Genomic DNA, 22,533 nt, shown 5'->3' on the forward strand with positions numbered 1-22,533 from the left:
TTTGAGGTTTACTTCATTTAAGTTAGCAATAATCACAACCGTTTCTGTGCTAAAAATAAGCATAAACTGGAGAACTGCAGAACTAGATGAGGTAAGGCTTCTGTGTTGAAAGAAAAGACCCCGAGGGTTGAGCGCTGCACCAAAATAAAAATAAATAAATAAAACTTTGCAATTGAACTGCAGCACAATAGTGTGCATGAATGTGTTGAGGTGAAGGGTTAACACGCTCTTCTTCATCTGCATCAGCAGCCCACAGGCTCTTATCAATTAGATGCAGAAGACAGACCTGAAAACCAGACAATGTGATCTGTGCGCTGTGCTGAAATGTGTTTCAAATTGAGCTGCATTCATCAGTATTTCCCGCTTCGCCCTCAGGTTATCGCTGACCTCGCTGAGAACGAGACGCTACCGAACACTTTCTGCCAGAGAAACTCCTGGCATGAGCACAGCGTCGGCAACATGCCAATGCAAAACATCAGGTTTTTAGACGGAGAAATCCTTATGGAACACGTTATAGGAAACGATCGGCGAGAAATTTCAGTTCTGTCATTATTTACTCACCCTCATCGTGTCATTCAGATACCCTGTAAGAAATATACATCCCATTTGGCCAATGTGAAATCAAGTTGTCAAGCTACAGAAAAGAGACCGCTTGAAAATTCTCTGGATTTATTTGATAGCATTTGATATTTAGTAGTATTATCATTATTCTGAGGATTATTTGTCTTTTAGAATAAACAAATATTATTTATGTTTATAAATAATAACATCAGAGTTATTCCACTAAATATGCCATCCTGGACAAACAAAAGGGTTATTTTTTTCTGAAATTTATAAATATATACTGTTGAAGTCAGAATTATTAGCCCCCCTGTTTAATTATTTTCCCCAAATTCTGTTCAACGGAGAGATTTTTTAACACATTTTTAAGTATAATGATCCAGCCGGGACTCAAACCAGCGATCTACTTGCTGTGAGGCGATTGTGCTACCCACTGAGCCCCCGTGACACCCTAGTAGCAACATTATACACAATAAAACATTCTGAAGTAACATAGTAAGAATTTTCAATCAAAATTTCCATATAAGTCAGTGCATAAGAAAGCGAACACTGTGCATGAATCGAATGTGAATGTATTGAGATGCATTGAGGTGACTCGTGTGAATGTTCTGGAGCCCAGATGTCTGCAAAGTGTTTATCAATGAGCAGAAATCAAGCAAAATGCACATGCAAATGCATCCAGACGTGCCTTTGCCAAAGCTCTTGAAACATTAGCCTCCGCTAACAGTCAGTCCACGCAAATGCACATTTACTGCACATCATTCACAGATGCAAAATAACGAGAAGCAGTCCAAAGGAAAAGTAAACTGCTGAACCACGACTTCTGGCTTCTCAAGTGTATGAAATGTTTATAGAGTCTGAGGAGGAAAATGAATGTTTCTTCGAGCTCATGTTGTCCGTTTCTCATGCTGTTAAATGCAGATTAAAACCCAAAACATAAGCTGAAGGATGCTATAAGTGAATGCGTATGTTACCACAAACTTCTCAGCTCGCTCCACTTCACGATTTACATTCAACAAAACACTCACTTTTTCCACATCAAATGCTGGAAAGTGCTGACATTCACTGATATTTGGAGAATAATCGACAGGGTACTTACTGAGTCTAGAAAATATCCAGTGTTGGGCAAGCTACTCTTCTTATAATGTAGTTTAACTACACTAAAAGCTACCCTCTGGGAAATGTAGCAAGCTAAGCTAAAAGCTACATGGCAAAAGTAGCTTAGCCACATCGAAGCTATATTTGCAATTTCAAAATCAAAGCAGCTTAAATCCATGACTATGGGAAGTCCCCATAAAGATAGCTGTACAAGTGTGTGCGTGTGTGTAATGTGTATTATGTCTGACCGCAGTATGTTTCCCTTGCTCAGCCTGTATGTGTTTACTGTGCACTATGCAATGAAACATTCACATATTCTTCGTTATTACACTGTTTATTTTAGGTTTAAATTGTTATGATGTTTGTTTTCTTTTCTTTTCTTTTCTATTATTTTAAATGCAATTAACTATTTTCGCTGTTATTATATTGCATCTTTTAATACTTAGCTTAGCTTAATAGAAGCTTGTCCTCCTCCAGTCGGTCCTCGTTGTTTCTCCCGCAACAAAAACAACGAGTGGACATGACAGCAGCATGTTGACAACATTAAATATGACCCGAGCAGACTATTAACATTATTAATTAAACACATTGGTGTCCAATAATGGATTTTATTCGAACGAATCATTCTTTTTAACCGTATCTTCTAAGTGAACCGGTTGAACTAGTTCACCAAATCAAACTTAATCATTTAATACAATTTGCGTCTCCAGTAACGTTAAGCACCTATCCACAAACAACTTATTATGTACATGCCTGAGACCCACCCTCTAATTCGAAATAAACCAATATATACTGAGTTATTCAGTTATTAAAACAGTACACAGAGATCAGATTCGAGAAGCGATAAATCTATAATACTGCTCATTTGTGATTCAGTGAACTGAACAAACAGTACTTGACAGCCTGCTGTGACTGAAACTTAAACAACTGCAGCGCGGGTAAACCAAGGGCATGAATGAGAGGATCTGGTGAAACTTAAGTTTATCTCACAACAGAAAGTCGTAATGGAGTTTAAATAAGTGAATCATGCCTCAGTTAGGTTAAAAAACTTCATTGTAAGAAACTTTTCAGATCATGGTGATGTTTTAACTGACTGAAATTATGGTTGCTGACTACATACATTTGGTATGTTGAGTCCAAACTCACAAAAGATGGTTCATGGTTCAAGATCTGAACTTCCCATCACTACTGTCTATCTAAGCTTAAAAGCAGCCTTGCACACATGTTGTACTTAGGCCTGCTATCTTGGGGACTGTTGTATTTGAAATTGAGGATGGGTATATGATAGTGTTCTTGTGTCAAAATGAAATGTAGCTTATCATAGGTTGAGTTTTTATTATACAACATTTATTCTGATGATTTCGAATCTTCCACCTAACAAAAATCCATATTTACAAAACAAAACAAACAAAAAACTAAAACTAACACTGAAACTAATAAAAACTAAACTAAAACTAAGCAAATTCAAAATATAGAAACTAAAAAAACTAGTAAATCTGACTCTAAAACTAATTAAAACTAACTGAATTTGAAAACAAAAAGTCAAAAGAAAATAAAAACTAAAACTAATGAAAAACCCAAAACTATTAACCCTTGATGAGTAAACATCATGCCTGTAGGAGATTTAATTTAGCATGTTTTTATTTCATTAATTACTATTTGTTTATTATTTTATTTCTTATATTTCATTTGTATTTAATACAGTTCTTGTCTATGGGGCATTTCTAGGGCATGACAAGGAAGTTGTAAAGCAAGTAAATATTGACTTCTATATGTTGCTGACAATTTTTGATTTATATATAATATGAATGATCATTTTTGATTTATATATGATATGATTGATCATTTTTGTACAAAAGATTGTTTAATTATTCTGTTTGATAACTGTTAATTCATTCTTTACCTGTTACGCTATTATGTGGGCGTGGTTAAGAGGTCCGCTCGCGAGTTCAATGAATGGGTGAGAGTATTGGACACGGAAATGGAAGACGAACAGAGGAAAAGGCAGGTGCGCATTGTGATGCTCAGTCACCAGTTTGGAGCATTATAGCCAAAAAACTGTTAGGATCACAACTACAGCATTCCCAGAGCAAGCAGTTTGGCTGAATATTATCAGATGAGATGTAGATGTGGTGTGATTTGCTTCGGAGTTCGACAGAACTTTATGATGTGCGTCATTGCAGAACGTGAGTGTTCATAGTTCATAATTAAACTAATTATCCTTTGATGTGTATTTACATACATCGATATGCATATTTATAGTTTGCAATTGTATTAGAACTACACGTTTACTATGTTATGTGTTCGTGATCTTTCACGTGTATATTCACGTGTAGTGATAATGACGCAGCATTTTCTGCGTGAATAGTTTGAGAACTAATTAAGCCTTTTTTCTTTATTATAGAACCACACATACATGCACAATCACCCACAACAACATAAACATATACAGAAACATTAAACTTCATCTGATCACCTGTTTTAACACACTCACTCCCCATTATACATTATACATTTATGGCTTATGAAGAGAAGACGCGGGAAAATGTGGCATACTGGCTGATGACATCATTTCTACGGATCGACTGCTGAAGTGATCACTGGACCTCCTGTGTATAAGGTGGACTTATTCTCTGAACCTATTGGGACTTATTTCATTGGAATTTATTTCACCATTATTCTCTGAACCTATTGGGACTTATTTCATTGGAATTTATTTCACCACTATATTACAACTTCTCAGTATTGTAATTATTGTCATTCTTATATGATAATTGTTTGTTATTTACGTGGGCCTACGGTATTTATTTATTTTCTTTGATTGGTATTTTGATGATTATGTTTATGCATTAATCATAACTAAATTAATACATTGTTTGAACAAAATAATATGTGTCTGACCTCTTTACTTTTCTCCTATTCTTTGGACATCAACTGGATAATATATCCTTTAAGGTGGTATAGAACCGTACAGTAATCAGTGCATTCATACAGGCTTCCACACATTTAATGGTCCTTCGAGCCGGATATTTATTACTACCTTAACCATGATGTCCAGAAATAGGGCAGGAGTTTCAGAGCCAGATGTTGTACGTCAGCGTAGAATTACCGGACCACCAGCATATCTACGTGATTATGAAGTAGGTTACACTAACAAACATCTTACATTTGCAGATGAGCAGGCAGAAATGCTTATGTGTATGCGTGAAATGAGGGAAGAGAATATGCAGTTAAGGCAGGAGGTGAGACGCATATCAGATGTGATTGCTAATTCTCCAGTTTTAGCTTCTCAAGATCCAGTAGCTGTGCACCAGACTAGAGAGAAAGAGGCTGGGTTGTCATCCACACCAAAGTCTACAGGTATGCTGGCGTCATTTCAGGATTATGAGAATCCTCGCCAGATAGAACATACCCCTTTGGTGCCACCAAGAGATGAATCCCTCCTCGCAGTGCAGGGTCGTGACCGAGAGCTCATTGAGGAGCTAACAGAGAGTCTAAAAAGAGTAGGCAGGTTAAATAACAGTCCGCCTGGTTCAGGTATGTCAACACCCTCTTATCATGACCCTCATAATAGCAATAGTAATTCACCTCTACGCAATAACGCTAGTGATGTTAACATCCCCGTTCGACAACCTAATCTGCCTAGCCTCCATTATCGTAGTACAGATGATTCTCCAGTGTTGCGGTTAAGCATGCCACCTTCTGATGCTTATCGAACAAGAACTGATCCTTACTATCCTTGTGTGAATGACAGGACACATTACTTATCAAAGAATGCCAGAGATCGTCTTGAGTACTTTTCAAATGATGGAAAGCAAGAGTATAATCGAGAGAATAGACATTTCCAACCAGCTGGTAGTGCATACAATCCATACTCTGAGCCTCCTCATACTTTATATACTCAACCTGTGCAATATCGTGGCCCTACTCCTACCATTCCAAATTTTAGCAGAGATGACCCCCGCGAGTTTGCTCATCTTAAACTCGCATTAGACAATGTTCTTCCCTACGATGCTTCTGAGTCATTCAAGTTTCAAATACTTGTGGACCATCTTAAGCTGGAAGACGCTTTGCTTGTAGCTGACTCCTATAGTCACAGCCGGACTCCATTCAGCGACACAATGAGAGCGCTCACTGATATGTATGGGCAGCCACATCAATTAGCCTTACAAAGGATTACAAATTTGATGGAAGGGCCTAATATTAGGAGCGGAGACGTTAAGTCTTTTAAATCATTTGCTCTACGTGTCCGAGCATTGGTTGGAATGTTAAACCAGTTAGGTAGCACAGGTTGGACGGAACTAAAATGTGGTTCACATGCATCTCGCCTCTTAGCTAAGTTGCCACATGACCTAAGAGCTAACTTCAAAAGATTTATTAACCCCATTCAGACACCAATTCCAACTCTGCTTGAGTTTGCTGACTGGTTGGAGTATGAAGTGCGTGTGCAAGTAGATGGAAATCAGTATGGATCCCATCCTGAATATGAAAAACCCGTTTCACGCAAAGACCACAAGCGGCCCAGTTTTACACCCCGGAAATTTACTACAGTGCTACATGGAGGAGAACAAAGGGAAGGAGCAGTAGAGAACATAAAGAAGGAGCATGCTCAAGCAGACCGGCCACAAGACAAGCCAAAAAAGTACTGTCCTTTCTGTGATTCATTCCAGCACTATATGAATCAGTGTTCTAATTTCAAGCTTCTCTCCAAGGAGCAGGTAGAAAGTTGGATTAGAGCAGGCAATAGATGCTGGCGTTGTGGACGAGGACATTTGTCGTCAAAATGTACTTTGAAGGCCAAGTGCAAGCGCTGTGACAGACGGCATCTTGATGTCCTCCATGATGTGAATGCTAGTGCATACATGATGATTAAAAGTAATCAGAAGATTCCTCAGAAAAGTACAGATTCAGAAGGGCCTACCTCTCAGACATTGTACTTGGATCGCCCTACTTGTGGGAAACAAGTGCTGTTGAAACTGAGCAGAGTCATCATTCGGAGTGGCAATAAGTCACTGGAGACATATGCAGTTCTTGACGATGGGTCAGAACGCACCATTCTAATGTATGAAGCTGCTCAACGTCTTGGTCTTCAAGGAGACAGTGAAGACCTGGCTCTTCGTACGGTGAAACAGGAGGCTCAGACCATCCAGGGAAGAGTGGTTTCCTTTTCCATTGCTCCCTTTTCATTCCCTGATCGATCTTATCAAATTAAGGGTGCCTTTACAGCCAAAGAGCTCGCGTTGGTCCAGCATACATACCCAATTTCTGACCTCCAGATGAAATACCGGCATCTACGTGACTTACCCTTACATGAGATCAACAAAGCTCAGCCTCTTGTTCTTATTGGGTCTGACTATCCACACTTGATTACCCCATTGGAGCCCGTGCGTTTGGGGCCCCCTGGAGGTCCTGCGGCTGTCCATACCAAGCTTGGCTGGACTTTACAAGGTCCTTCAAGTCTTCTCAAGTCTTGTTTACGTCCTCAGGAATGTCTCTTCATTTCTTGCCTTTCTCCTGAAGCGGAGTTATTACGACAGGTTGAAAATCTTTGGAAGTTGGATATCCTTCCTTACCGCTCAGAGAAGATTATCAGTCGATCTCGCCAGGATTCAGAAGCAATTCGTATCTTAGAGGAAAAAACAATCAGGATCGAGGTACAGGATGTAAAGAGATATGCCACCCCTTTGCTCTGGAAGCAGCTACCTCCGCCCTTGAATGCACCCCAAGAAGCTGTCATGGGTCTGTTATGTAGCACTGAACGAAACCTGTCTAAAGAACCAGAGAAAGCTGAATCCTATGAATCCGAGATTCAGAAGCTACTGCAGTCGGGTTATGTCACTCAGCTGACACCTGCGGAAAGTGATTCAAGTGGAAGGTCGTGGTACATACCACACCACATGGTTCAACATAACGGGAAGAACCGTATTGTTTTCAACTGCTCCTTTGAATACAAGGGTCAATCTTTGAACGAATATCTTCTGCCGGGCCCTACTTTAGGATCAAGTCTCTTAGGAGTCCTTCTTCGCTTTCGTGAATATCCCGTGGCTATTTGTAGTGACGTGAAGGGCATGTTCCCCCAGGTCCGCCTGCTTGAAGAGGACAAGCCATTTTTACGATTCCTGTGGCGACAGGGAAAACCATCAGAACTGCCAGTCGTGCATCAATGGGAAGTCCTGCCATTTGGCACTGCTTGTAGTCCCTGTTGTGCTGTTTTTGCACTCCAGTCTCATGTAAAGGGGGATCTTGAACCTACTGATGAGGTGCGTCAAACAGTCGAGCGAAATTTCTATGTAGACAATTGTCTAAGCAGTGTTCCAACTGAAGCTCAAGCTAAAAATCTAGTGAACCGACTGCAAGGTCATCTTATGGATGGTGGATTTGAGCTCAGACAGTGGGCATGTAACATCCCAGAGGTGATTCAGCACCTTCCTAATGACTTGAAGTCCAAGAGTGGGGAGATATGGCTCAGCCAAGGAATGGATAACCCACAAGAAAATGCGCTTGGATTGATATGGCATTGCAAAGCGGACAACTTAGTATACAAACCTTACCAGCGAGAAGATGGTGAGATTACAATGCGAAAAATCTATCGTACTTTGGCCAAGCTCTATGACCCATTAGGCTTTCTCATACCATATACTACAAGAGCTAAAACTGTTGTGCAGTTGTTGTGGGACAAGAAACGTGAATGGGATGATCCCAATCTCCCTGAGGATCTGCTGGCCATTTGGCATCAGTGGGAAAGTGAACTCCCAAACTTGTCTCAAGTATGCTTGCCAAGATGTTACACGTCTCACATTCAGTATGCAGTCAAACATCACTGTGTACATGTATTTTGTGATGCTTCTGAAAGAGCCTATGGTTCTGTTGCATATTTGTGCTCTGAAGATGAACAAGACAATAGACATGTATCTTTCATTGCGGCAAGGTCACGGGTTGCCCCCCGAAAACAAATCTCAATTCCCCGTTTAGAGCAATGTGCTGCACTAACGGGGGCACAGCTTGGAGATGTTCTAAAACGAGAGCTGACCCTAAACATCAATCAATTTGTATATTGGTCAGATTCCACTACCGTACTTAACTGGCTGCAATCTGATTCGTGTAGATACCGAGTGTTCGTAGGAGTGAGAGTGACAGAAATTCAGGAACTTTCTGACCCTGGTTCTTGGCATTACATTGATTCAGCCACAAACCCTGCTGATGATGTAACTCGTGGGTTGTCACTTATTCAGCTAGCTGAAAATTCAAGATGGAAACTTGGTCCAGACTTTTTGAGACAGCCTAGTAGCTGTTGGCCAAAATTACCTGAAGGTCCCGTTTCTGAAGAAGTTCAGGAGCTTAAGAAATCCGTCTTTTGTGGATTAGTGGATGAGATTAAAGAGAAAAATGAGCCTGATGTCCATCAGTTCAGTAGCTATCCTGAGTTCTTAGAGGCTACTGCACGATCTCTTCACGGGGCGGCCGATAGCATATTTTCACCAAGTGCAGATGATTTCAGACAAGCAGAACTGTTTATCCTTAGACAATGTCAGAAACATGACTTCCCAGAAGAATATGCTTTGCTCAGAGAAGGAAAGACCATTCACACACGAAGTCGAATCCTCAAACTTGCTCCTGAATATGACAAAGACTTGAATTTGATCAGAGTTGGAGGGCGACTTCGTAGATGCCCTCACCTAAATGAAGAAGTATTACACCCTATAGTTCTGTCCCCAGACCATCCTGTGGTCAAGCTTCTAATTAAACATTATGATGCACAACTGCATCACCCGGGAGCTGGAAGAGTCTTTGCGGAAATACAACGCAAGTATTGGATTTTACGAGGTAGAGAGGCAATCAAACGGCATCAACACAACTGCATTGACTGCAGGAGATGGAGAGGCAAGCCAGTTGTCCCAAAATTATCAGACCTACCACCATCAAGTCTAAGATTATTCAAACCTCCCTTCTACTCTACTGGAGTAGATTGTTTTGGGCCACTGCTGGTGAAGATGGGACGCCGCATTGAGAAAAGGTGGGGCATTATCTACAAATGCCTCACCACACGAGCTGTGCATCTCGATCTGCTGTATCACATGGACAGTGACTCATTTTTGATGTCTCTAAGGCGTTTCATTGCTCGGAGAGGGAAGCCTCACGAACTCCTTTCCGATCAAGGAACAAATTTTAAGGGTGGTGCTAATGAGCTAGAAGACACCTTCAATCAGATTCAGCCCATCCTTCGAGACCTGTTGGCCAAGGAACAAATCAGGTTCCAATTCAACCCTCCCAGTGCGCCTCATTTTGGAGGGTCCTGGGAAAGAGAGGTGAGGTCGGTTAAGACTGCCTTAAGAAGCACCTTGGGTGCGCAGACTGTTACCGAAGAGGTATTAAGGACAATCTTGACTGAGGTCGAAAACATTCTTAACTCCAGACCTCTCGGCTACGTCTCGAGTGATATAGCGGATCCCGACCCAGTAACTCCGAACTCCTTACTAATGGGGAGACCTGACTCTTCTCTGCCTCAGGTTGTCTATTCAGATTCTGAATTACTCAGTAAGAAAAGATGGCGACATAGCCAGGTCCTTAGCGACCATTTTTGGAAGCATTTTATTCATGACTTTCTGCCGTCCTTACAGTCAAGACAAAAGTGGCACAGTGAAAGACAGAACATTGTGGTTGGTACAGTAGTACTCATTGTTGATGAACAGCTTCCAAGAGCATGCTGGAAAGTTGGCACAGTTTTGTCCGTCATTCCCAGTGCAGATGGCAGGGTCAGAACGGTGGCGGTCAAAGTGAAAGATCAGACATATACAAGACCTGTTGTGAAACTAATTGAACTGCCATCATTACCTGAAGAGCCGGAGAATTCATCAAAAACTCGATAATGGCAAATTTGCTTAGCAAATTTGAGGGCGGCTGTACAAAAGATTGTTTAATTATTCTGTTTGATAACTGTTAATTCATTCTTTACCTGTTACGCTATTATGTGGGCGTGGTTCGCGAGTTCAATGAATAGCGTGAGAGTATTGGACACGGAAATGGAAGACGAACAGAGGAAAAGGCAGGTGCGCATTGTGATGCTCAGTCACCAGTTTGGAGCATTATAGCCAAAAAACTGTTAGGATCACAACTACAGCATTCCCAGAGCAAGCAGTTTGGCTGAATATTATCAGATGAGATGTAGATGTGGTGTGATTTGCTTCGGAGTTCGACAGAACTTTATGATGTGCGTCATTGCAGAACGTGAGTGTTCATAGTTCATAATTAAACTAATTATCCTTTGATGTGTATTTACATACATCGATATGCATATTTATAGTTTGCAATTGTATTAGAACTACACGTTTACTATGTTATGTGTTCGTGATCTTTCACGTGTATATTCACGTGTAGTGATAATGACGCAGCATTTTCTGCGTGAATAGTTTGAGAACTAATTAAGCCTTTTTTCTTTATTATAGAACCACACATACATGCACAATCACCCACAACAACATAAACATATACAGAAACATTAAACTTCATCTGATCACCTGTTTTAACACACTCACTCCCCATTATACATTATACATTTATGGCTTATGAAGAGAAGACGCGGGAAAATGTGGCATACTGGCTGATGACATCATTTCTACGGATCGACTGCTGAAGTGATCACTGGACCTCCTGTGTATAAGGTGGACTTATTCTCTGAACCTATTGGGACTTATTTCATTGGAATTTATTTCACCATTATTCTCTGAACCTATTGGGACTTATTTCATTGGAATTTATTTCACCACTATATTACAACTTCTCAGTATTGTAATTATTGTCATTCTTATATGATAATTGTTTGTTATTTACGTGGGCCTACGGTATTTATTTATTTTCTTTGATTGGTATTTTGATGATTATGTTTATGCATTAATCATAACTAAATTAATACATTGTTTGAACAAAATAATATGTGTCTGACCTCTTTACTCTTCTCCTATTCTTTGGACATCAACTGGATAATATATCCTTTAAGGTGGTATAGAACCGTACAGTAATCAGTGCATTCATACAGGCTTCCACACAATTTTTAATTTATATATGATATGAAAGATCATTTTTGATTTATATATGATATGAAAGATCATTTTTGATTTATATATGATATGAAAGATCATTTTAGATTTATATATGATATGATTGATCATTTTAGATTTATATATGATATGATTGATCAATTTTTGATTTATATATAATATGATTGATCATTTTTTATTTATATATGATATGATTGATAAATTTTTGATTTATATATGATATGAATGATCAATTTTTGATTTATATATGATATGATTGATCCATTTTTGATTTATATATGATATGATTGATCCATTTTTGATTTATATATGATATGATTGATCCATTTTTTATTTATATATGATATGATTGATAAATTTTTGATTTATATATGATATGATTGATCAATTTTGATTTATATATGATATGATTGATAAATTTTTGATTTATATATGATAGGATTGATCAATTTTGATTTATATATGATATGATTGATCAATTTTTGATTTATATATGATATGATTGATCAATTTTTGATTTATATATGATATGATTGATCAATTTTTGATTTATATATGATATGATTGATCAATTTTTGATTTATATATGATATGATTGATCAATTTTTGATTTATATATGATATGATTGATCAATTTTTGATTTATATATATGATATGATTGATAATTTTTGATTTATATATGATATGATTGATAATTTTTGATTTATATGATATGATTGATCAATTTTTGATTTATATATATGATATGATTGATCAATTTTTGATTTATATATATGATATGATTGATAATTTTTGATTTATATATGATATGATTGATCAATTTTTGATTTATATATGATATGATTGATCAATTTTTGATTTATATATGATATGATTGATCAATTTTTGATTTATATATATGATATGATTGATAATTTTTGATTTATATATGATATGATTGATCAATTTTTTATTTATATATGATATGATTGATCAATTTTTTATTTATATATGATATGATTGATAAATTTTTGATTTATATATGATATGATTGATACATTTTTTATTTATATATGATATGATTGATCATTTTTGATTTATATATGATATGATTGATACATTTTTGATTTATATATGATATGATTGATACATTTTTGATTTATATATGATATGATTGATTATTTTTGATTTATATATGATATGAATGATCAATTTTTGATTTATATATGATATGAATGATTATTTTTGATTTATATATGATATGAATGATCAATTTTTGATTTATATATGATATGAATGATCAATTTTTGATTTATATATGATATGAATGATAATTTTTGATTTATATATGATATGATTGATTATTTTTGATTTATATATGATATGAATGATCAATTTTTGATTTATATATGATATGAATGATCAATTTTTGATTTATATATGATATGAATGCTAATTTTTGATTTATATATGATATGATTGATCAATTTTTGATTTATAAATGATATGATTGATCATTTTTGATTTATAAATGATATGATTGATTATTTTTGATTTATATATGATATGATTGATCAATTTTTGATTTATATATGATATGATTGATAAATTTTTGATTTATATATGATATGATTGATCAATTTTTGATTTATAAATGATATGATTGATCATTTTTGATTTATATATGATTTAAATGATAATTTTTGATTTATAAATGATATGATTGATCATTTTTGATTTATATATGATATGAATGATAATTTTTGATTTATAAATTATATGATTGATCATTTTTAATTTATATATGATATGATTGATACATTTTTAATTTATATATGATATGATTGATACATTTTTAATTCATATACTGTATGACATGATTGATCATTTTTGATGTATATATGATATGATTCATACATTTTTGATTTATATATGATATGAATGATCATTTCTGATTTATACAGTTGAAGTCAGAATTATTAGCCCCCCTGAATTATTAGCCCCTCTAAATTATTAGCCTGCCTGTTTATTTTTTTCCCCAATTTCTGTTTAACTGAGAGAAGATTTTTTTCAACACATTTCTAATCATAATAGTTTTAATAACTCATCTCTAATAACTGATTTATTTTATCTTTGCCATGATGACAGTAAATAATATTTGACTAGATATTTTTCAAGACACTTTTTTTACAGCTTAAAGTGACATTTAAAGGCTTAACTAGGTTAATTAGGCAGGTTAGGGTAATTAGGCAAGTTATTGTATAATGATGGTTTGTTCTGTAGACTATCAAAAACAAATATAGTTTAAAGGGGCTAATAATTTTGACGTTAAAATTGTGTTTAAAAAAACAGTTTTTATTCTAGCCGAAAAAAAAACAAATAAAGTTTTCTCCAGAAGAAAAAATATTATCAGACATACTGTGAAAATTTCCTTGCTCAGATAAACATCATTTGGGAAATATTTAAAAAAGAAAAAAAAAATTCAAAGGGGGGGTAATAATTCTGACTTCAACTGTACATGATTCGTAACATGTTAAAGCATGCACACTCAGTAGCAAAACCATCCATACAGTGTTTTATAAGCAATATAATGTGGATCAGTAGTGATGCTGAGGGTTATTAGGGTCTGTTTTCCATCATGACGCAGTGCTGAGAGTGGATTAGCTCAGGCGTTGTTGGCGAACAGCAGTGGAAAACATCAGTCTGTAAATCTGAGCCTGTAAAAGTGAGCAACGGCGTGAACGATGAAAGCTCTGGCGCTCAGACAAAGATCGCCGAACATAAAAACACTCATGTTAGAAATAACTCTTGTGATTTTGTGTGTGTTACTGAATCTGTAAGAGCTTCACCTAAACACACTGTAAAAGAAAAGACAAAGCAGAAATACCAACTGACCCAGCTGAGGCTCAAACCAGCGGCCTTCTTGCTGTGAGGCGATCGTGCTACCCACTGCGCCACCGTGACGCCCTCTTTCAATTCAATTTAGTTCAATGGCATGACAGATGTAAACCTCTTCTTATAGCATCAGTGCACCAGGGTAAAATCACAGCACTTCTTTGTACAAGCATGAAATCAATCCTCCCTCTTTTTTTAAAGAGAGCAGGAGTTTCCCCATCAAACATTTTAAAGAGCCCATAGAAGTCTTTTTTTGGTTGCGCGGGATAAAGTCTGGCCTGCTGAAATATGGCTCTAATATTAGCCTAACCCAGAAAATCTATTTATTTACACTGGAGCAGCAGGATGTGGCCATGGAGCGGCGTGTTCTCCACAAGCCTTCAGCGTCGTTTCTATATGAAGCTTTTAACATGCTCATACATCACACTGATGAGGGAAACATTCAGACGTCCACACTCAAAATTACGCACTTATAGACTGAAAAGGTAAACACGGAGCGAATATTTGGCTTTCAGACTAATCAGAGCGTGCGGCGGGTAGAATTATGAGGCCTGAAACATGAGATTTGGGCTGTACATGTTACATATTCATCCGGGTGTAAAGTTCATCGATTCTGGATGCAGTACTGACATCTGGAGTTCATGCAGTTCTGGAAATACTCTGCGGTTTTTAACGGCATCGCTTGCAATTAAATATTCACTTATGCATTTTCCAGATGCATTCATTCACACTGGATGAAAGATCATCATCTTCAGCTTAACCTCGCTAAAACAGAAATGCTTGAAGTTTCTGCCAACCCGACTCTACACCATAACTTTTCAATCCAGATGGATGGGGCAACCATTACTGCATCCAAAATGGTAAAAAGCCTTGGAGTAACGATTGATGACCAACTAAACTTCTCTGACCACATTTCTAGAACTGCTCGATCTTGCAGATTCGCACTCTATAACATCAGAAAGGTCCGACCCTTCCTATCTGAACATACAGCTCAACTCATTGTTCAAGCTCTTGTTCTCTCCAAACTGGACTATTGCAACTCTCTACTAGCCGGGCTTTCAGCTAATTCTATCAAACCTCTTCAGCTGCTTCAGAACGCAGCAGCACGAGTGGTCTTTGATGAACCCAAAAGAGCACATGTCACTCCGCTACTCACCCGTTTGCACTGGCTGCCAGTTGCTGCTCGCATCAAATTCAAAGCTCTGATGTTTGCTTACAAAGCGACCTCTGGCTTTGCTCCTCCTTATCTGCTCTCACTTCTGCAGATGTATGTGCCCTCCAGAAACTTGCGTTCTGTGAATGAACGTCGCCTCGTGGTTCCATCAAATGAAGAAATCACTTTCCCGAACTCTCGCATTCAATCTGCCCAGTTTGTGGAATGAACTCCCTAACTACATCAGAACAGCCGAGTCACTTGCTGTCTTCAAGAGACAACTAAAAACGCAACTGTTTAGTCTCCACTTTCCTTCCTAATCTGTAACTGCCTCTCTGGCTATACCACTAACTGTGCCCTCTCTCTCTCACAAAAAAAAAAAACATTACTAATGCTTTGCTTCTTAGACTCTACACACCTGAAACTTGTCTATAGCACTTACTCACTGCTGCTCTTATAGTTGTGTAAATTGCTTCCTTGTCCTCATTTGTAAGTCGCTTTGGATAAAAGCGTCTGCTAAATGACTAAATGTAAATGTAAATGTAAGTGAGTTGCAGTGCATTACAGTGTGCATATGTGTCTTAGATTATATACAAAACAGTAAATGTTGCACAATACAAGACAGAACTAGGGCCAGACAGAATCTGCGGACATTTTTTGCTATTTCTGCGGAGAATTTTGTTAAAAATGTGCAGATTTATGTGGGTTTTGGGAGTATCATCACTAAAAACTTAATATATTCAACTAAGAATAATAGCTTTTCAACTTTTATTTCATGTTTAAAATGCAAATCCAATTAGATCCACTTTATTTGGTAAACAAAGCAAATCTCTCATATAATATCTCTACTAAAAGACAGAAAATATTACTGTACAAACTGCACTGTACATGAATCAGATGAATATTTTCATATTAGTCAGTAACATTACTGTAATTAATCTAAACTGAATAAATATATATGTACACACATTTACACAAGTAAATTAAAAGAATCAATGATGGGCTAAAAATCTGCTGAATTCTGCGCGCACAGATTCCTTGTAGGCCTAGATATAACCAATTACTCATTCACACTAGCGATTTAATTTTATTAGTTTAATTGACTCAGCTATTCAATTCTGTTCTCTCTCTCTCTATATATATATATGTGTGTGTGTGTGTGTGTGTGTGTGTGTGTGTTTATTTGTTTATTTTATTTACTAGAATGTTTTTAGTATGGATTGGCATGTTTCTTGCTAGGCGGATGATAGGGGGTTCTGAATGGTTGCTAAGGCGTTGCTAGGGTGTTCTGAGTGCTTGCTAGGGTGTTGCCAGGTGGTTGCTATGATGTTCTGAGTGGTTGCTAGGTAGTTGCTACAGTCTTTTGACTGGGTGTTGTTGCTAAGGTGCTAAGGTGCTAGGGTGCTAAGGTGTTCGCTAAGATGTTGCAAGGTGATTGCTAGGGTGTTCCTTTGTGGTTGCTAAGGTGTTGCTAGGTGGTTGCTAGGGTGTTCTGAGTGGTTGCTAAGGTGTTCGCTAGGGTGTTGCTAGGCGATTGGTAAGGCATTGCGAGGCGGTTGCTAAGGAGTTGCTAGGTGGTTGTTAGGGTGTTGCTAGGCGGTTGCTAAGGTGTTGTTAGGCAGTTGCTAGGTTGTTACTTGGTGGTTGCTAGGGTGTTCTGAGTGGTTGCTAAGATGTTGCTAGGCGGCTGCTATGGCATTCTGGGTCATTGTTATGGTGTTGCTAGGTGGTTGCTAAGGTGTTGCCAGGCGGTTGCTAAGGTATTGCTAGGGGGTTGCTAAAGTGTTCTGAGTGGTTGCCAGGCGGTTGCTAACATAAATTAGTATGATTCTAGCATGAATTTAATTAACATGTTACTAACATGTTTCTAGCATGAATTAGCATGTTACTAGCATGATTCTAGCATGAACTAACATGTTGTTAGCATGATTCTAGCATTGAATTAGCATAATTCTAGCATGAATTAGCATGTTATAATGTGTTTCTAGCATGAACTAGTATGATTCTTCATTTTCTTTTTCGGCTTAGTCTCTTTATTAATCTGGGGTCGCCACAGCGGAATGAACCACCAACTTATCCAGCATATGTTTTATGCAGCGGATGCCCTTCCAGCTGTAACCCAGTACTGGGAAACACCCATACACACTCATTCACACATACACTCATACACTACGGACAATTTAGTTTGTGTAATTCCCCTATAGCGCATGTGTTTGGACTGTGGGGGAAACCGGAGCACTCGGAGGAAACCCATCAGATAAAATTATATGTGCGGGTAGGTGGCGGGTGATTGATCAGTATATGAAGCTATGGATTCGGTGACATTTCAGCTGATACGCACATCTCTACTGGGCAGACAGAAGCCCTGTCCATGATGCGAATCTGCATCTATAGTGATGAGAATTTGACACGCGAAGCGAAGTTGATGCGAAAACGAAGCAAGTAAACTCAAAATAATCATGCGTCTATTTACACACAAATAGCACAATTTATTCGCGCATTCCACATCTGGTGTGAACACAGCATTAGAGAAATGCTATTTTTGCTTTATTTTTTATTTATACAATTTATTTATTTATGTAATGGTCATACTAAAATAAATAGGTTTTATATATATATATATATGTATTTTTTTCTGATCTAACTGTAACTCAGGCTAAAGATGTGAAAGTTAGACTTTAGAGAATACCTATTCTGCCTCTTTTTACAAGATGTAAAGTAAGTCTCTGATGTCCCTAGAGTGTGTGTGTGAAGTTTCAGATCAAAATACCACACAAATAATGATTTATAACCCTTTGGAACTGACCCTTTTAGGCTTTGATCATAATTGTGGCGTTTTGGTGACTGTCGCTTTAAATTCAAAAGAGATACTGCTCTTTTCAAAAGAGGGCGGAGCTACACATGCCTGTGTGTTAGTATAGTGGCAGATTCAAAAACAGGCATCCTATGCTATAATGAGGAAGAGATGGTCACTAGTGGGTAGGCCCACACAGAATCTGCACACACACATAAATCTGCAGATTTAAAAACTGAATAAATATAAATTTACACACATTTATTTGTGTAAATGTGAGTAAATTTATATTTATTCAGTTTTTAAATTAATTTGACTAATATTTTGTGATATAATAATAGTAATATTAATATTATAGTAATATATAGTAAATTTATCATATAAGAGACTTGCTTTGTTTACCAAATAAGTGGATTGGATTTGCACTGTAAACATTAAATAAAAGTTAAAAAGTTGTTATTTTTTATTTTAAATATTAAGTTTTTAGTTATGATACTCCTAAAATCATTCAGCATAAATCTGCAGATTTTTCACAAAATTCTCTGCAGAATTGAGTAGGGATTTGAGTAGGGTCAGTCTGCAAACTGCAAGACAGGGGCGTAACATGAAGGCGCCTTATGGGCGTAATGTAGTACGTTAGAGACGTAACTTGAAGTTATGGAGCCATGTCAAAACTATGTAGTCAGCAAGATTGCACCTTCCCTAAATCTAAACCCACCCATCATAGTTATTAATGTCTACAACTACCCCAACCCTTAACTCAACCATCACAGTTATTAACGTACAGCTGCGACTTGCTCACTGTCACGCTCGCCATTGTACTGTTATTTGCAACCACAGGGGGTGACCCTGAGTAGGCTGTTATGGCAAAATGGATGAGGAAGTCACCGAGTGGAGTTGCATAGTGGAGCCGCTAAATTAATGAATATAATAATATATTAAATGAATTGGTTGTGGATACATTTGTAGAAAACATTTGATGAAAATGTTCTCTGGTAAGTATTTCCTCCATCTTGCCTGGTTGAATGGGATCTCCATAACTGCAAGTTCCGCCTCTAACGTAGTACAAGTAATACCCCTTCATCTTAGGCCCCTGTCTTGCAGTCTGCAGAAATATCTGCACTTGGCAGATTCTGTCTGGCCCTACTAGTGGGCGGGGCTTCCCCCCTCTGATGACACGTACAAAGGGAGAATGTCAATCCAAGTGTTTCTGCAGACTGTCTTTATCAAGTCTGATTATAAAATAATAGAATTAATCAAATTTAAAATAAGAAGCTGCTTATATTCACACACTGGTGCCACACTACTGTGTTTAAACCCCTTAAAAAGTGATTTTTGTATAATAGCTCCCCTTTAAAAAACACTAGTTAATATCAGTGTTATGTTCACATCATTGAGCTTCTGGATGTGTGTGATATTAAAGCTATATTGAATATTAAAGCTCCATAGAATCACTCTCTAGATGTTCATTGGTCTGTCTGCGAGTCTCATTAGTGAGCAAATTATAATGACAGCTCAGAATGTGCTTAAATGTGTTTACTTAACCTAATTAGCCCATGTCACTTGACTAGCAGAAATGAGAAAGAGCAGCTGAATGAATCAGTCAGTTCACGTTAATGTGGGAAAAGCCATATTAATTAAAATGATCACTTCTTCAGGAAACATAATCAAATATGACTGCAAGAAAACAAATAACTAATGTGTAACTGCAATGTATAACTGTATAAAAGAATTGTATAATTACATTTAATATTCCTAGAATAATGCATATATAACAATATTTTGCAATTATGTAATGAATTTCCCAGTGATGGGTTGCGGCTGGAAGGGCATCCGCTGTGTAAAACATATGCTGGATAAGTTGGCAGTTCATTGCACTGTGGCGACCCAGGAAAAATAAAGGGACTAAGCCGAAAAGAAAATGAATGAATGAATGAATGCAACAATTCTGAAGCACAAAACTAATGACATTAAAAGTATAAAATAAGAATAATAAAAAATCATGTATTTACAAATAAAAAGTATGAATAAAATATAAGCAAATATTTTATCTAAAGATCATAACAACAAAATATTGGTGCAATAATATTAAAGAAACTACTATATAAAATACAGATAAACATGCATGTTCTCATACTGCATATGCAAGTCTGCAGTCAGATACTACTGGAATGAACATAAACACAGACCCGTAGCCAGGGCGGGTTCACAGGTGGTTCGAAAGACCCTCCCCCCCACTGACAAAGGACCAGAATTTGCCCCATACATGAGCTCATTTGTTCGATGGTGACTGCTATGCCATTATAAACTGTGCAAATAACCCATCGAAGGCTTTAAGAAGAATAAGAATATGAAGTAACTGATGTCATTCTTCAAAAGTAACTTTTATTTGACATATTGGACCTTATTCTTGAAAGAAAAAATGACCAATGAAAAAGGTGTGAAGAACCAAAAGCGACCCATAATAGTCTTAATTTTAATACTAATTAGGCTGTTGTGGTTTTCCATGAATTTTCAAATGTACTTTGTTTAACAAGAGAGGCTAAAAAATCGTGCAGCTCTGCATTATTATGTTTTAATTGTTTAATATTCAAATGGTCAAATTCTGGCTGAGGAACGTTGAATGTGCTGGCAAAAGGCTACAATTTTCTTTCTAATATTATAAGATAAATTTGTATTTTATAATAATAATAATAATAATAATAATAATAATAATAATTCCTTATATTTATATAGCACTTTTCTGAACACTCAAAGCGCTTTACTTCTCTTCATTCACCACCAGTGTACAGCATCCACCAACTCCTACTCTTTTTTTTTTGAAGGACGTCCTGGGATTTTTAACGACCACAGAGAGTCAGGACCTCAGTTTAATGTCTCATCCTCACTGAGTAGTATAAAGTCCCCTTAACTATACTGGGGCATCAGAACCCACACAGACCACAAGTTGAGCGCCCCCTGCTGGTCTCACAAACACCACTTACTGCAGCAACCTAGCTTTCCCATGTGGTCTCCCATCCAGGTATTGGCCCTGCTTAGCTTCAGTGGGTGACTATGTGCGAGTTGCACAGACCTAGCAGCTAAAAATAGTGCTTAAATTGTCACTAAATAAAGAATTTAAATATAAAATGAGAAAAAAAAAACTTTTTGAGAAGCAATAAACGACCCCTTTCACCAGGCTAGCTACGATCTTGAAACAGTCACTCGTACCTTCTGGGAGCTCCGTCCTCATACGGCTGGATGATGACCACCTTCACAGAGATGGATGTTCTGAGCAGGTCGATCATCTGCTCGTGGGTGAGCGTCGCCACTGCCACCTTGCAGATCTCCACCAGCCGACTGCCCTGCCGCAGACCGGCCTTCCAGGCATACCCGAACGGCTCCACATCCGCCACGATGCCCTCAAAGTTCACATGGAAGCCCAGCTGTCCGAGGCCGTTCCTGCGCAGCGTCATTTCAGTGGTCTCACAGCCGCGTGTCACAATCTGACATAAAACAGAGAACAATACGTGTTAACACTGCTAGACTGGTTAAACATATTGCTAACAAGTTTTAACGTGTTGCTATACCAATTTTACATATTGCTAATAGGTTTTAACATATTGCTAACAAGCATTAATATATTGCTAGATTGGTTTAACAGATTGCCAACAAGTTTTAACATGTTGTTAGACTGGTTTAACATTAAAAAGATATGACACTTTACATAGCATGTTTTCCAATACAATTTACCATAATGCTAACATGTTTTAACATGTTGCTAACATGATTTAACATCTTGCCAACATGTTTATAACATGATCGCCACAATATTATCATGTTTTCCTTTTATAATTATTTGGTAGCATGTTTTAGCACAACTGAACACAATGTTATCATGTTTTAATTTTAAAATGATGTGGTTGCATGTTTTAGCACATATGACCACAATGTTAGCATGTTTTACTTTTAAAATGATTTGGTAGCATGTTTTAGCACAACTGAACACAATGTTATC

At 37.2% G+C, this 22,533-nt stretch overlaps 1 protein-coding gene across 3 annotated transcripts in view; it reads right to left on the minus strand.

Annotated features, from left to right (window-relative positions):
- The window catches only part of LOC130239311 (signal-induced proliferation-associated 1-like protein 2), a 175,312-nt gene that overhangs the window by 81,817 nt on the left and 70,962 nt on the right, over positions 1–22,533 (minus strand). For all 3 annotated transcript variants that reach the window (XM_056470415.1, XM_056470416.1, XM_056470414.1), the window contains exon 9: positions 21,747–22,021. In XM_056470415.1, coding sequence (XP_056326390.1) covers positions 21,747–22,021 — 275 coding nt within the window. The remainder of the gene's footprint in view (positions 1–21,746; positions 22,022–22,533) is intronic.

This window comes from Danio aesculapii, chromosome 13 (assembly GCF_903798145.1).
Source record: "Danio aesculapii chromosome 13, fDanAes4.1, whole genome shotgun sequence".
In the NCBI taxonomy this organism is placed as follows: Eukaryota; Metazoa; Chordata; class Actinopteri; order Cypriniformes; family Danionidae; genus Danio; species Danio aesculapii.